The sequence below is a fragment of the Microtus pennsylvanicus genome, chromosome 14 (genome assembly GCF_037038515.1).
Source record: "Microtus pennsylvanicus isolate mMicPen1 chromosome 14, mMicPen1.hap1, whole genome shotgun sequence".
NCBI classification, from domain to species: Eukaryota; Metazoa; Chordata; class Mammalia; order Rodentia; family Cricetidae; genus Microtus; species Microtus pennsylvanicus.
In genome coordinates this window covers 14,600,410-14,615,489 of record NC_134592.1, presented here as the reverse complement: position 1 = coordinate 14,615,489, position 15,080 = coordinate 14,600,410, and the positions used below count along the sequence as shown (strand labels likewise).

The 15,080-nt window shown below is 48.9% G+C and overlaps 1 protein-coding gene across 1 annotated transcript; it reads right to left on the bottom strand.

Moving 5' to 3' along the window:
• Nucleotides 1-5,369: 5,369 nt before the first annotated feature.
• LOC142835231 (alpha-1-antiproteinase-like) lies at nt 5,370-14,680 on the bottom strand. The gene is made up of 5 exons (XM_075948542.1): nt 14,053-14,680; nt 10,684-10,954; nt 7,585-7,594; nt 6,709-6,849; nt 5,370-5,561 (listed from the first exon to the last, which is right to left on the bottom strand). Exons 1-5 carry the CDS (start codon nt 14,678-14,680, stop codon nt 5,370-5,372), a joined length of 1,242 nt encoding a protein of 413 aa, XP_075804657.1.
• Nucleotides 14,681-15,080: the final 400 nt, after the last annotated feature.

The following is a 15,080-nucleotide window of genomic DNA, read 5'->3' as shown; positions in this document are numbered from 1 at the left end:
TCTTCTCAGGTAATCTACATTCTAACAAAAGAAGCTAGAAGCAGCACATCCTGGCTATTGTTAAGGCAGAGACAGCTTAGAGTTACATGATCAGCTCAGACCGGGCTAATGGCTCTTGTGCCATACTGAAATATGGGCCTACACCTCCCGAGTGCTACGATTAAAGGCATGCTCCACCACAGCCCAGCTAAAGAATTTTTTGACCTAAGCTGAGACCATAAAGATTTCTCATGTGGTTTATTTTAGAATTTGGTTAGTTTTAGTTTTTTTGTGGGTATATAGATTCATTGTGAGCGAATTTTAAGTAGGGTGTGGGGTGGGATTTAAATTCTTTTTCCATTCTTTCTCTCCCTCCCTCCCTTTCTTTTTTCTTTCTTTTTCCTCTTTACTTCCTCTTAACTCCATTCCTTCTCTCTTAACACCCTCTTCCTTTTTATCTGAGTATCAAGCCTTCCCAGGTTAGTTTGCTGAAAAGATCATTTGTCCTCTATAGAGTTTCCTTGGCACATTTCTGAAAACTGAATTTTAATATATGAGTTTCTATCTTAATATTTTCGTGTGTGTGTGTGTGTGTGTGTGTGTGTGTGTGTGTGTGTGTAAGTGAGTGCAGGTACCCTCAGACACCAGAGGTTTGGAATACCCTGGAGTAGGAGTTACAGGTGGTTGTGAGCCACCTTATGTGGTGCTGCGAATTGAATGCAGGTCCTCTGCAAGAGCAGCACACACTCTTAACCATTGAGCTATCTCTCTAGCCTCAGAGTTCATTTCTTATAAAGGTAATGTGTTATTTTTATCAACGGGACACAAGCTAGGGTTATCTGGGAAGATGGAACCTTAACTGAGAAAATTCTTCCATTAGCTTGGCCTGTAGGTCAGTTTGCAGACAGTTCTGTGGAGATTGATGTGGGAGGGCCCAACCCGCTGTGAGAGGTACACCTGGGCAGGTTGCCCTGTGTTGTATAAGAAAGTAATCTGGGAAATCATGATGTGCAAGCCAGGAAGCAATGATCTTCTTTGGTCTCTTCTTGTGGAATTAGTTATATTCTTTTATGCTGTGGAATATTTGCTTAATAATGCAAAGATGTGTTGCATTCTCTTATGCTACATTTGTTTAACTCTGTGAAGCTGTGTTACTTTACCTGCCTAAAACACCTGATTGGCCTAATAAAGAGCTAGGGAGGAGAAAGCATAGGCTGGGTTATCAGGCAGAGAGAATAAATAGAAGGAATGAGAAAAGAAGATGTCAGGGGCCAGCTACTAAGTCACACAGCCACACAGCCAGACATGGAAAAAAAAGAAAAAAAGAAAAAGAAAGAGAGAAAGGAAGGAATGAAGGAAGAAAGAAAGGAAGGAATGAAGGAAGAAAGAAAGGAAGGAAAAATATACAGAAATAGAGAGAGGTAAAAGGCCAGAGGCAAAAGATGGATGGAATAATTTAAGTTAAGAAAAGCTGACTAGTAACATGCCAAGCTAAGGCTAAGCATTCCTAAGTAAGAATAGGTCTCTGTGTATTTGTTTGGGAGCTTGGTGGTGCGCCCCTAAAGAGTTTTAAAAAGCCACCAACTACAGCCTCTACTTCAGTTCCTGTTTCCAGGTTACTGCCCTAAGTTCCTGCCTTGGCTCCCCTCAATGAAATGATGACCTGTAATTAGGACATGTAAGGCAAAAAAAAAAAAAAAAAAAAAAAGAAAAAAAAAGAAACCCAAAAAAACAAAAAACAAAACAAACAAACAACAAAAAAAACCTTTCCTCTTTAAACTTCTTTTGATCACTGTTTTATCATAGCAATAAAAAGCCAAATTAGGACAGAAATTTGTACCAGGAGTGGGGTATTCATGTGACAGACCTGATGGTGTTTCAGAGACTATTGTGGCAGAATCTAGGAACTCTGGCCTGGAAAAGCCATTGACTATTCAGTGATTGACGAGATGTGGCATTCAGAAAGAGAACTGAGAGAAATGCATGTGAGGTCTCAGAGAAAAATGAAGTACCAGGGCCATTCGTGTGACAACACTGGAAGTGAAGCCTTTGTGCTGGTTGCTGTTGTTTTTGACTACTTGGCATTGCTATGGTTATTTGGGAGGAGAGATCCTCAGTTGAGGAAATGTCTCCATCATATTAGGACAACCAATGGGACAACTGGAAGCTAGGGATGAGAAATTGGCTGTGATTAAGAAGAGATGGACAGGATTGACTGGCAAGGTTGGGAGTATGGGGGTGGGGAAGAGGGGAGGGTAGGAGGAGAAGAGAAGGGGAGAGGGAGAGGAGAGAGGAGAACTTGAGGGAATGGGATGGTCGAGATGGAGGAAGGACAGAGATGAGAGCAAGGAAAAGCATATCTTTATTGAGGGAGCAATTATAGGGTTAGTAAAAACCTGGCTCTAGAGAAATTCCCAGGAATCCCCAGGATGACCCCACCTAGGACCCTGGACAATAGAGGAGAGGGGGCCTGATCTTGCCTTGCCCTGTAGTCAGAGTGATGACTATCTAAATAACACCATAGAGCCTTCATCTAGCAACTGATGAAGGCAGAGACAGAGACCCACATCGGAGCACTGGACTGAGCTCCAAAGTCCAGTTGAAGAGTGGAAGGAGTGAGGATATGAGCAAGGAGGTCAAGACCATAATTGGGTCCATCAACTGAAACAGTTTGCCTGAGCTAATGGAAGTTCACCAACTTCAACCAGACTGGGAAGGAACAAGCATAGGACCAAACTAGTTCCTCTGAATGTGGGTGACAGTTACATGGCTGGGGCAGACTGAGGGGCCACTTGCAGTGGCACCAGGATTTATCCCTACTGCATGGCTTTCTGGGATCCTGTTCTCTTTACATGTATACTTTGCTCAGCTTGGATATAGTAGGGAGGGCCTTGGACCTTCCACAAGCCAATGTGCCTTACCCTCTCTGAGGATTAGATGGGGGTGGGGTGGGAGGGTGTATAGAGGGAATGGGAGGAGGGGAGGGAGTGGGAATTTGGATTGGTATTTTTTTTAAAAATCTAATAAATTATTTTTTAAAAAGAAGAGGCCAGCAGCACTGAGGTGGAATCTTCTGGAATATTTCCTCTGGGGAGTACAGAGGGACTGTGGGCTAGAGGAGGCCACGGCTGCATCTCATTCTGGCAGCGGAGCTTGGTCGTGTGTAAGTCTCCCACATGTTGCTAGCATTGATAGTATAAGGGTTTCAGGCCTGAGGAGAAGATGGGGAGCATAAGAAACCTGGCACAGTGAGAGACTAGGAGAGGCCACTGGTGAAGGTGCAGTCTCATTGGCTGTGGAAACTCCAGGATTGAAGGGGACATGGAGGCTGAGGCCTGGTGTTCCCCAGGAGGCCCTTGGTGAAGGTGTAGCCGGCGAAGACCCCGACATACTGTAGATGCCAGGACTGTGGAAAGACTACCAAGGACAGTAGCTGTGGCGTGGCGCCAGCCTGAGCCTGTGAGATGACCTGTGTGTTGTGAATGGCAAAGCCTGAGAGGTGGAGTTGCTTAGCCCTTTGGGACCTAGAAGACTGTTTGTATCCTGCTAGCAAAAACTTGGTGAAGGTCTGTGACTAGAGCTTCTGAGGTGGCGACATCTGCAGCAGGGTTTGCCTGAGAGCTAGAAAAGGCAGCTAGCTGGTGATGGAGTGGCCTCAGTCTGGGCAGGGCAGGCTCCTGATGTCACAGGAGGGTAGGGAGGGGTGGCGGTTAACGAGGTCGTCAGTTGAGAGTGATGGAGAGGGAGGATGGGGCTGAGAGTGACTTAGGAAGGGTAGGAAGGAAGTGGGAGGAGAGTGGACAGTGGGATTGTGAAAGGCCAGTCACCACCCTGAGCCTAAGTACAGCTCAGAGGTGAGAGAACCCCGAGTAAAGTGAGGTCATCAATGTGCGCATGGTCTTTGGCCACTTCCGGAAGCTGAGACTCAAGCATGGAGTTAGTTGGTTTTGCCCAGGGATAAGAGCAAAAGAGCTGGGATGGAACTGACCATGGATATTCACTGAGCAAGGGAGACCTGACAGAAGATGGGGAAGCATAACCAGAACCCTCTAGGGGTTGTGCATCCTGGTGGGGCTGCAGTGTTGTTGGAATTGCATACAAACGGAATGAGCTGGAATGCAGGAGGGCAGCTGCATGCTTGGCGGGTCTCAGCCACTCAGCTCCCCTCCAGCTGGAGCACGAAGGCTGTGAGACCTGGAGGGGCAGCGGCTGTTGTACGACGGTGGTGTCTGCGGGTGACGGAAGGAATATTCGAAGTTCCTACAAGTTCCCCTCAACTTGAACTGCTCGCTCACTGGTGCTCATTGGCGTCGGCTGGCAGCAAAGCGACCTCTTTTCCCTCTCTCACAGTGAGGCACACTGCCAGCTCTGGGCTACTCACCATTCCTCTCAAAACTCCCTCTGACATGACTGTCAGCAAGAACATGAGTCCTGTTTGTGGATCAAGATGACACGTTACAGTGTTAGCCCATGCCTGTGTGCCAGGGATGGCTGCAGAACGGTGGCATGTCCTGCATCTGTGGAATGGGCTCTTGAAGTTGGAGACCCTCCTCTACCTTCATCTTTCACTTCTATGACTGCGCTTTGTACGCAGTTGGTGCTCAATGGATGCTGGCCCTGACGACTTGTGCGAAGACATCTCCCTCACAGAGGATGGGTCCCTCTTGGAAAAAGCATGGTGAGCTGCCTTCACAAAAGCAGAGCTGACTGCTGCACAAAGATGGCCTTTGACATGACTTCAATTCCCATAGCTCCTTTCAGCAAAGAGACCCAGAGACTTGCCCTGCACGCTTCCTTCCCAGCCACGCACCAAGGTGATGGAGGCTTAACAGATACCCTTGGGAGCCACCGAGTCATCAGGATTCCAGCAAACAGCACTGGAAGGATGGCTCTGACCTTTCTCATGAGCATGCTCCCAGGTTGCTCTTCCAGAATCTCCAAAGCCCTCCAAGTCCCTCCCTACCCCGTCGTTGAAGAACACTCAACACAACATTCTCATCTGCTGTTTTACTGAACTGATCTACAAAGGAATAGAACTCTACTACATCCCAGGTAGTACAGGTCTGAGAAAATCAGAATTCAGGGCCTCCAGCTCTACCCTCCATGTGGTGCCTTCCTTTGTGGTCCTTCAAGGACATCAGGTCTGGAGCTCCCCCATACAGATGCTTAAACTGCGTGTCCGTCTTCCTATCTTTGCAGGAGGCCCCCTTCAGTAGCCACTCTCACGTCAGAGATTAGCAGGCCACTGCTCCAGCCACAGTCATGAGAAAATGAAGGTCAGATTCACCACCCCAACCCCAGCCTTCCTGTGAGCATCATAGGCCAGTCACTAGCCTATGCTTTGGCCACTTTCCAGTCTTCGAAAGTCTCAACTATTTCTCGGAAACGGATCAAGCTCTAATAGGGTTTATCACTTTCCCCATGAAGAGAAGGTTGTGGCCGGCCCCCTCCAGGATTAACATTATGAAGGGTCTATTGAAGTGGAGGGAAGAAATGAGCGGCTTGGGGATGGACTGGAAGCTGGAGATGTCTTCTTCTTCTGCTCCATCCTCATTCATGGTCAGTTCCGACCTGTGCATTGCCTTTGGAGACCAAGGTTCAGAGTGTTGAGGGAGCAGGAGCTCTGCCAAGCCCACCCTCAGCCAGTGTCACCCTGACTCTGCATCTGCACCAGGTCCAGGATGCCCAGGATCCACGCCTAGCCCTGTCCCCACTAGAGGTAGCTGCATGATGTTGCAGAGTGGAGGCTCACTGCTGCATCCCCGAGAGTTCCAGAACACTGCGCCTTGTTTTTCACTCAGTCGGCACCCCCCCACCTCTGGCTTCACACTGTGGCTGTTTTCCTCCCTCTGCTCCTGGCCAACAGGCAACCTGGCTTTCTGGGGAGCAGCGCGCTTATAGCCTCAACCGTTTGTACTCCTGCGCTGCTCCTATGCCGAGTACACAGCCTTGCCTTCCAGAAGGATCGCTTTCTTATTGTTTGCCCCATTTCGAGCCACTGAGAGTCCTGGAATTTCCACCCCTGAAATGAATCTTTCCCAGCCTCTCTTTCTACTCCCACCCTTTTCTCTGAAGCCCACTTCTGCTGTCACTCACTGGCTTGTTTCTCTGGTGGCCTGCAGTGCTCTCCTTCCACTGGCTCAGATTCCATCCAGTCTTTCCTGCCACAGCCCCTGATGGCCCTCATACTACATGTGACCTGCGTGTAACCTGAAGGCCAGGCCATTGAGTCACTGTGCCCCCAGCATCTGCTCTTTGGGTCTTTCCTACAACCTTGCCAACCAATAACTTGGCACCCCCTCTCTGTTCCAGGAAAATCCCCCCTGTGTGGCTTGATTCCCCCCTCCCCCCATTCTGCCTTAATCTAACTTCCTAACTTCTTGCAGTGTGGTGTGGGTGGACACCGGATGGACACAAATCATTTTTTGTATGACACCGCGCTCTTGTATTCACAGGGGGCCTTCATGTCACCAGGGGCATGACGGTCCCTTGGTGCATATTCACACTCAACATCCTGGCTGTCTCCACAGCAGGTAGTGCGCTTGAGAACACAACTTTTTATTTCCCCAGAACGGCCATCTCTGAGGGACAGCCAGGTCCAGGACACTGCTGGAGCTGTCACTCACCATGTCACCCATTGCCTTCACAGAACACTGGGTGCTCATGGGTCCCTAAGCGAGTTAGGAAAGGGAAACCATAGGAACCATTAAGCATCGGGTGTTAACCTACCGTGGTGACACTCATGGGTGTCTTTTTCACAGTGATTCCCTTGAGGTCCATGTGTTCGTAGATCAATTTAAGTTTGCTGGTAGCATACTTGAAATTCTCCATATGAAGAGCAACGGGAATGGAGAATTTGGGGAAAAACAGCTGCATCCTGCTGCTCGGGAAGATGAAAGAAGAAAACAGAGTTGAAGTCATGCCGCCTAATAATGCACCTGCGCCTGTGGACTCCCTGAACAAGCAAGAGCAGCTCTGGGCTGCATGTCTGCAACAGGCCGGTTGCACCAGCGATTCCTCGAGGCAATTTCCTTCCATCCTCTTGGCAATGCTGGAAGGGGGTCAGAGGGCTTGCTCAGGATATGAGCTGTGGGATCAAAGGGGATGTGAGTTTGTCTAAAGCTGCAGGAGGTACAGCTTCAAGCAAGCATTGGTGGAACAAGGCTTGTTAACCACACCCACCTATTTTCTTCAAACAAAGGGAATGACCGACACCGGCTCACCTGATAGGCTGGTGTAGATGCTGTTTAATAACCTGGTGGTCTCTGTCCTAGTCTGTGGGCCAGCCACCTCCCAAATCCTGGACATTGATTAGGCCCCCCTAATTCTCAACTTTATCTCTCAGTGGAAAGAACCCATCTGTATGAAAGAGGGCCCTTGTACTTTGCATCCTCGACCAATAGAATCCATCCTAATTCTTATCACAAATGCTTACCTCCTTAGGCCCTTGCACTTGCCCTGAGCACTGTTTATCAGCCAATAGAATTCATTCTTATTGTAAGGTCACAAGTGCTTGACTACTTTGCTGTGATAACTGTCACATGCAAACCTTTCCCTGAAGTTTTACTGTGTTTAACCACGAGGTCAAACTCTGGAAGTTTCCACCCAGCGACTGCTGAAATGGTGTTGACCTGAGCTTCCTTCTTCACCTCCTGGGTTCTCCTTGCCAGCTGTTGCCACCTGTGGGGCTTGCAAGGGCTGGGGCACAATGTCACAGTGTTCCTAAAAGCTATAGTCCTTAAGGGTCCTTGAGCTATAGTACATTACTTCTTAAAGAGGCTGTGATTGCCCTGGTCCAGCTGAAATAAAAAGATTCTGTCTATTTGTGCTTTACCTTAACCTAGGTTCCTTTCCTCCTTCTGCCTTCCCAGTCTTGGATTTCAAAGGCCCGAGGGCAGACTGAGTGCCACACTTTCTTGTTTGTGTATCAAAAGGACACCAGATGATGTTATATGTTCACACATCAGATCATGAGACCAAAAGAGTCTCACCTCCTGTCCTAGAGAGTGCCTGCCAGGGACTGGGGGAGGAGAAATGGGAGGTTCTGCTTGGCTCAAGCGGGATGGATATTTCTGGATTTCCAGCATGCTTCCCTGGACCTGGAGGTGTTTACACTGCACAACGCAAGCATTGTGTACTTGCAATTGCTAAATGAAGGCTTCCTAAGTGTTTCTGCCATACATACAAAATGGGGCCCGAGTGGGGCAATGGCTGGGCTCAGTAGCTGAGTAAGGGCAACAATTCACTATGCCCATGTCCGTCATGGTGCCCACCTTAAATACACACTGTGTTTCCTTGCTGCTTATGTTAGGGAGAATAAAGTAAGAAACAAACGTTTTTTTTTTTTAAATCTCACACTCAAAAGGACATTTTGTACCCAGCAGCCATATGAAGGCTGTGTGCCACAGACCCACAGATGACCACGTGCCAAAACCATACCTTCCTGGCTTTTGTTTCTGAAGCACAGGGATGCTAGTCTATCTCCCTCCACTTTGGCTCCCAGGCATTGGCCCAATGGAGCTGCATAATAGCTCCAGAGGCCTCATGGCTGGACAGCATCAGTGATCTGTGAGTCTCCTAGCTGTTTCCACAGGGGGACAATGAGGGTGGGAGATGTCCTGTTAGGGTGAAGGCAACCTTAAACTCCATGCAGCTCTTCCCTGTCCTACCAGACAGGTGTTAAATGTGATGAAATCTCAGTCCTTTAGGTGATGCCTATGACCCATCGTCTACAGCTCAACCAGTTCTAACACTCAGTGGCCATAGAGCAACAACTGGGGACAATTTGGTTGTCCCGTCTAGGCACAGAGACATTTGTGACTTCTGGTAGAAACTGGCTATGAATACTTCTAAGCAAACCTTGATTCTCAGAAGTCTAGCCCACAGAGGAAGACAGAACAGTTGTACAGACGGGACAAGGCAGGCAAGACAGAAGTGGCTTATGGTGGGGAACTGGGGGATCCATCCAAAAGGAGCAAGACTTGCCTGGACCAGGGCTTCTCAATCTTTAATGTACACAGTCTGCTGGAACATTCAGGATTTGGGGTGTACCTGAGAGCTTAATATCCAGAAGCAAGAGACGTTGGTCACGGGCTAGACTTTGGATAGCAAAAGCATTACTTTATAGCATCGGTTCTCAACCTGTGGGTCGTGACCCCTTGGAGGGATCGAATAATCCTTTCACAGGGATTGTCTAAGACCTTCAAAAAGCACAGATATTTATATTATGATTTATAACAGCAGCAAAATTGCAGGTATTAAGAGGCAGTGAAAATAAATGTTGTGGTTGGGGTCACTACAACATGAGGAACTGGATTAAAGGGTCATAGCATTAGGAAAGCCGAGAATCAGTGTTTAAGTGTTCAGTTATTCTGTGTTTTGTGTTTTTTCTCTGTTCTTTCTTAGAGACACAAGCAAACTAACATAGAACAGGGCAGAGAAGGGCAAGTGACGAGATAGTCACATCTTTTCCTCTGGGCAAGGCCAGTGGGGTCATTAACAGGTTACCCACTCACTAGTGGCACTGCAGGAAACATCCAGATAAGGGTTTCCCAGCACTGTGGTCTGTTCATGGCCTTCTTAGTGACACACTGCTCCTTCCACTCTGTGTGCATACATGTGTGGAGGTAAATGGGGACAATAGTAGTGTTGTGCCTCTTTTTCTCAAATAGGTCTCTCATCAGTCTGGAGCTCACTGTGTTGGTTAGTTTTCTTTCTGTTTTTGTCAGCTGGACACTGCGAAAGGTCATCTGGGAAGAGGACCCTCGATTGAGACTGAGAAAATGACTCCATCAGATTGACCTGGCACGAAGATCTCAAACTTTTTTGTATATAGGTTTTGGGGGTTCAACTCTGGTTCTCATACTTACAAGGTAAACCCTTTACCAACTGAAGCATCTTCCCACCTCTCCTCTTCTTTATAACTTACAGGGCTTCAAAGCACAGTTGACAACTGAAAATCTCTCACAGGAAGATGCAGCAGGCTGATACCATGGTGATGGGTGGTGATGATGGTGATGGTGGTGATGGTTGTGATGATGGTGATGGTGGTGATGGTTGTGATTATGGTGATGATGGTGATGGTGGTGATGGTTGTGATTATGGTGATGGTGGTGATGGTTGTGATTATGGTGATGATGGTGATGGTGGTGATGGTTGTGATGATGGTGATGGTGGTGATGGTTGTGATTATGGTGATGGTGGTGATGATGGTGATGATGGTGATGGTGGTGATGGGGGTAATGGGGGTAATGGTGGTGATGATGTGATAACAGTGATGATGGTGATGGTGGTGATGATGGTGATGGTGGTGATGGTTGTGATTATGGTGATGATGGTGATGATGGTAATGGTGGTGATGGTGGTGATGGGGGTAATGGTGGTGATGATGTGATAACAGTGATGATGGTGATGGTGGTGATGATGGTGATGGTGGTGATGATGGTGATGGTGGTGATGGTGGTGATGGTGGTGATGGTGATAATGATTATAATGATGGTGATGGTAGTGATTTTGGTTTGTGTATTTTTCTCATCTTTGAAAGGTAAGGTTGACTGAATCCTGTCTGATAATGTGTGAGACCATGTCTCAGATCCCATGTCATGCCCCAAAGACTAGAAAGGTCTCCACCTCTCACCCAGAGCTAAGGCAATGGTGGAAAAGGTCTTGCAGCACTGGGGGAGGTGACAATAGCTGGGTTCTCACCTCCGTGGTAAGGGCCGCGTCCACGTGTCAAAGCTCTCCTTCATCAGCGCTTTCTCACAGTCCTCAAATCTCCCCTCATCCGGGAGAATGAAGACTCCTGAGATGTTGCAGGTATAGGGCATCTGGAGCACATGGCTGTGCAGGTGGGTGAAATGCTGCAAGTGGAACCAGCCTACCCGCTGCATCATGGGTATCATGGTCCGGACCCCCTCGCCCACCGAGAAGTACCTCATTTCTGTGAGCTTCGGGTTAAAGCGATATTTCCATTTTCCTGACAAGAGAGTGCACAGGAATCAGAAGGGCCGTCAATATCCAGGACACATCACTTGTCCATCAGGGAGGCCCTAAGACTGACGCATGCCAGGCAAACCACACAGGCACATGTGAGAGATCCTTGTCCACACAGATCTTATGAGGTAAGAGAATATAAACACCACAATTGATGAGGAAGCCATTGAGCTGGCAGGGATATTGGCTAAGGAGAGAAACAAGAGATAGTTGCATATCCACGTAACTCCCTAGAAGGTGACACTGGTTAAAGACCTAACAGTGCATGGGACAAGCCATAGAACAGCCAGCAGAGGAGCATTCTCAAGAGGAAACAGTGACCTGCAACAGCCCAGAGGTGAGAAGGCCTTGTTTCAGGGACAGGGAAGAAGTGTAGCTGGAATGAGAAGGGAAGAGATAGAGTTGTAGGTGAGGCCAGAGAAGGTGGGAATCAACCAGCTCCTGGATCACCTGCAGAGGGCATAGGCCTATGCACATCAGCGAGGCACTGTAAGCAAAGCCCTGTGTACGGTCCTTCACACAGCAGTTGCTCAGAAATTGCTAGCCATCTGTTTCCATAGCACAGTGCCAGTCTACCAAGGCAGAAGGCGTTCTTCCCCTGGTGTCTGTAGAAACAGTGAGAATACAGTCCCACGGGCTTGGAGCCAAGAAGTTTTACAGCTCGGCCTCTTGGGAGCTGCTTTTCCAGCTTCTTTTCCTATAACTGAGGTTTTGGCCAGGACTCCGATGGTCAGCTCTTCAGTGCCAGGCTGAGTCCGACAGTCCTATGGATACACTGAACTCGGAGCTCCACCTGGGGCCGGAGACCTCTGGGGAGGACTAGGAAGCTGGCTTTCTTGCCTTTAATCCTGACTGGATAGGACAAAGGTGGGTGTTTTACAGAAGAACCTACCCTTCCCCACAAAGCAGCCCATGATCTCAGGAAAAATAATAGGAAAGCCGTGAGAGTTCCTAATAGAACGGAGGGGTGAACTCAGAAGCTAGCTCTTCTCTTTAGCAGCTCCAAGCTGCCCACTCTCTGGGGTTCTAAGCCCTTAGTTCCCAAACCTGCACCTCTCAAAGTCCAGACCCCATCCTGCCAACCACCTGCCACTGCCATCCAAACTCCCGAGAAGCAGCTCAGATTCCATGTACCAAACAAAAGCTTGTTTTTCTCCACAGCCACCTCCTTCGAGTAGGGATAGGAAGGGAGCCCAGATAAAAGATAAGATACCCAGTTACATCTAAATTTTGGAGGTACAACCATTGTTTAAATATCTGTGACATTTTGTGGTTTTGCTTTCTTCTTAAAGTTGGCAATCTCTCCTGGGAGCTTGTCACGAAAGACTTCCTGGAAACCCGAGCTGAGCCCCAAAGGAGGGCCCACCGCTGAGGAAGAAGAGAGGAGGAAGGAGCAAAGCCATTCATGCTCATGATGGAGGAGGCATCAGCCAGGCTGACAGCAACAGGGTCGTGTAGCTCAGGTAGGGCTGAAGTTTTAAGCAACTCTGGTGCTTTGGGGGAAGGGTAGGGTAAGGAGGATAACAGAGATGGATGGGAGAAAGGGCAGGGGATGGGAGAGAGAGCCCTGGGGGAGACAAGTTGAAGACAGACTCATTTAGAAGTCATTGCTGCTGGATACAAGGACACACACTTGGAGTCTCAGGATGTGGGAGGCCGAGGCAGTAGGATGGTAAGAAATAGAGAGGAAAAATGCAGACACACTCATAGTAACTTTGGTAAGAGTTAACGTAGCTTGGCAAGCTGAACAAGAATAGTGGCCATGGTTGGGGCAGTGGTCAGATTTAGCAGGTGGTGTGGGGAGAAAAGAGGCCTGGGGCGAGGGAGCATCAAGGTCTTAGCTTGGGCTGGAATCAGAGCAATTTACAGAGCCTTGAAGAGAAGGCCTCTTGGAGAAGGGGACTTCCTGGGTGGAGGAACTACTTCCGTTCAGAACATGCCAAGCCCAGGCTGCTCCATTTGGTGGAGATGACCAGGGGGCTGTCAGGATGGGGATCTGACATGAAGTTGGGAGTGTTCAGTGCACAGGAAGGTTGCAGGCAGCTTACATGGCCCAGCTTGCTGGAGGGAAGAACCTAGACTGGAAGAAGGCAGAAGGGAGGGAACACCATGATTTGTCAGCATTGTGATGATTTCCCAGAGAGAGAAATACACCAAGGCCCGGCAGAGGAGCTGAAGGTCCTGCTGACTTTGGGGAAGTGTCCAGCTGGATGGCCAGCAGAAGAGCCACTGGAACCAAGGCCAGACAGGTGTGGAAGGACACGGTACCTTTCTGTGTGGAGGGTTGAAGGCGGCTTGTTGAAACAGTCTGAGACATGGCAATATAACCCTCCCCTAACTCAGGCTTGTGTGAGGGAGAATGGAAGGCACATTGGTGTACCACGAGTGGCAGGGCTGACCTTCGGAGGTGTGGGCTAGGCGGTCACACAGGGCTCCACGGGTGGCCTTATGTTCTGCTGCCACCACTGGAATGTGACCTTAGAGCATAGGGCCCCTCGTCTCATTTGTCACTGAGTCCTAAGAGTAATGTAGCTAGTCCTGGATTGAAATGCCTTGTCCTGAAACTTAGCAAGGAGGGAGTGGGGACTGTATCTATAAAAGGAGCTTCAAGTTCTAAAAGGGAGAGGTAAAGGATGGAAGAAAGGAGCAGGGTGAGAAGAAGTGAGCACAGGAGAGGCCAGGCAAGCAGTTCAGGAAGAGAAGAGGGAGTATTTGTCTGGGGCAAAAATGGCTGACTTTCCAAAAACTAGAAGAGATTTAGATGATTCTGACCTCCCTGGACTCTAAGTGAAGTATTGCTCAAGACCTTTCTCAAAGAACTAAAGAAGTAAAGGACTAGATGATACTAAGGAGAGAGAGAGAGAGAGAGAGAGAGAGAGAGAGAGAGAGAGAGAGAGAGAGAGAGAGAGAGAAGATTAGAGAGAGGACTCAATAGGGAAGTAATCAGAGTATTCAGAGGTGGGCAAGAGCAGGAAGCTGCCTCAAGCCAAAGGAACAGAGGACATCCGGAAAGATCTAGAGGAGCAGAGGAAGTTTCAAGCCATCAAGGGGCTGCCAAGGCTCCACCCGAGGCTCACTGACCTTTAAAGAAGTTGTAATTGGCTAGCAACAAGTTAGATAGTGGCTTCAGGTCCCTCAGCAGCCTCTTCACTTTCCCGTGGGTCCTGTCACGTATGGCCGAGTTTATCTGCTTTTGGGCTAACTCGTAGTCCCCTAAGGAGATGAGGATGACGTCGCTGTTGTAGGTGCGCTGGGCTTGCATGAGGAACCTCATTTCTGGTTGTACTCTCTTGTCCATAAACAGCAAACTGCCAGTGTGGATCCCACACTTCTCGGCAGGCATCAGGGCATCCAGATGCTCCCCATAGCGCAAGGGAGCTTGAGTGTCCAGGTCTTTGGTGACTCTGAACCCCAGATCCTGCAGGACCAGATGGCGGACTTCTGGCTTATCTTGGAAGGCCAGCAGCGTGAGGGGCATACTAATACTGAGCGGAGAAAAGAGTACATTTTTGCCTCCTTCTGTCCCTAACAGCTGTCTGTACAGACTCAAGGCAAATTTTTGGTTGTTGAAGAAGGGGCGTGGTGCCCTGGGAATCCCTGGTGTTGGTGATACTCTCTGATTCAGTGATGTTGGTGGTGTCTCTTGGTCACAGGAATGGGGAACCAGCCCAGCTACAAGCAGCCAGAGGGACAAAATGGACCGTGCCATCCTAGACAAAGAAAGCAGTAGAGTTACTCAGTTTGACCCTGTGACCTAACAAGACACAGAGCTCCAGAGTCTTCCTGTTGCTCGTCAGGGGCCTTCAGTTGCCTTTGGTTGGGGAGGGGCTGGGACTTCTAAGGGACTGGTAAGATCTTGGGCACAGTCAGGCTTGAGAATCTGACAAGCCAGAGCCTGGCTCAGTCAACTTCTGCCCCTCCCAACAGAGGCCCCCATGTACAAACAAAGGTCAGAACACCTGCCCACTGACTATGCCAGGCCTGCTGTGAAAACAGAGTAGGAGGAAGCCGATAGATATCGAATCAAACTTTAGACCTCAGCACATCTGCTCTGACGGCTCCCTATGGGAGCTTTGGAATTGAGCTCTGACCTCCTATCGTCTGCACAG

Excerpts from the sequence above, each read along its gene's own strand:
- LOC142835231 (XM_075948542.1), bottom strand. The coding sequence starts at position 14,680 with ATGGCACGGTCCATTTTGTCCCTCTGGCTGCTTGTAGCTGGGCTGGTT. Across the intron at positions 10,955-14,052 it reads CAATTACAACTTCTTTAAAG|GAAAATGGAAATATCGCTTT; the intron begins GTCAGTGAGCCT and ends CTCTCTTGTCAG. Across the intron at positions 5,562-6,708 it reads CACCCATGAGTGTCACCACG|GCAATGCACAGGTCGGAACT; the intron begins GTAGGTTAACAC and ends TGGTCTCCAAAG.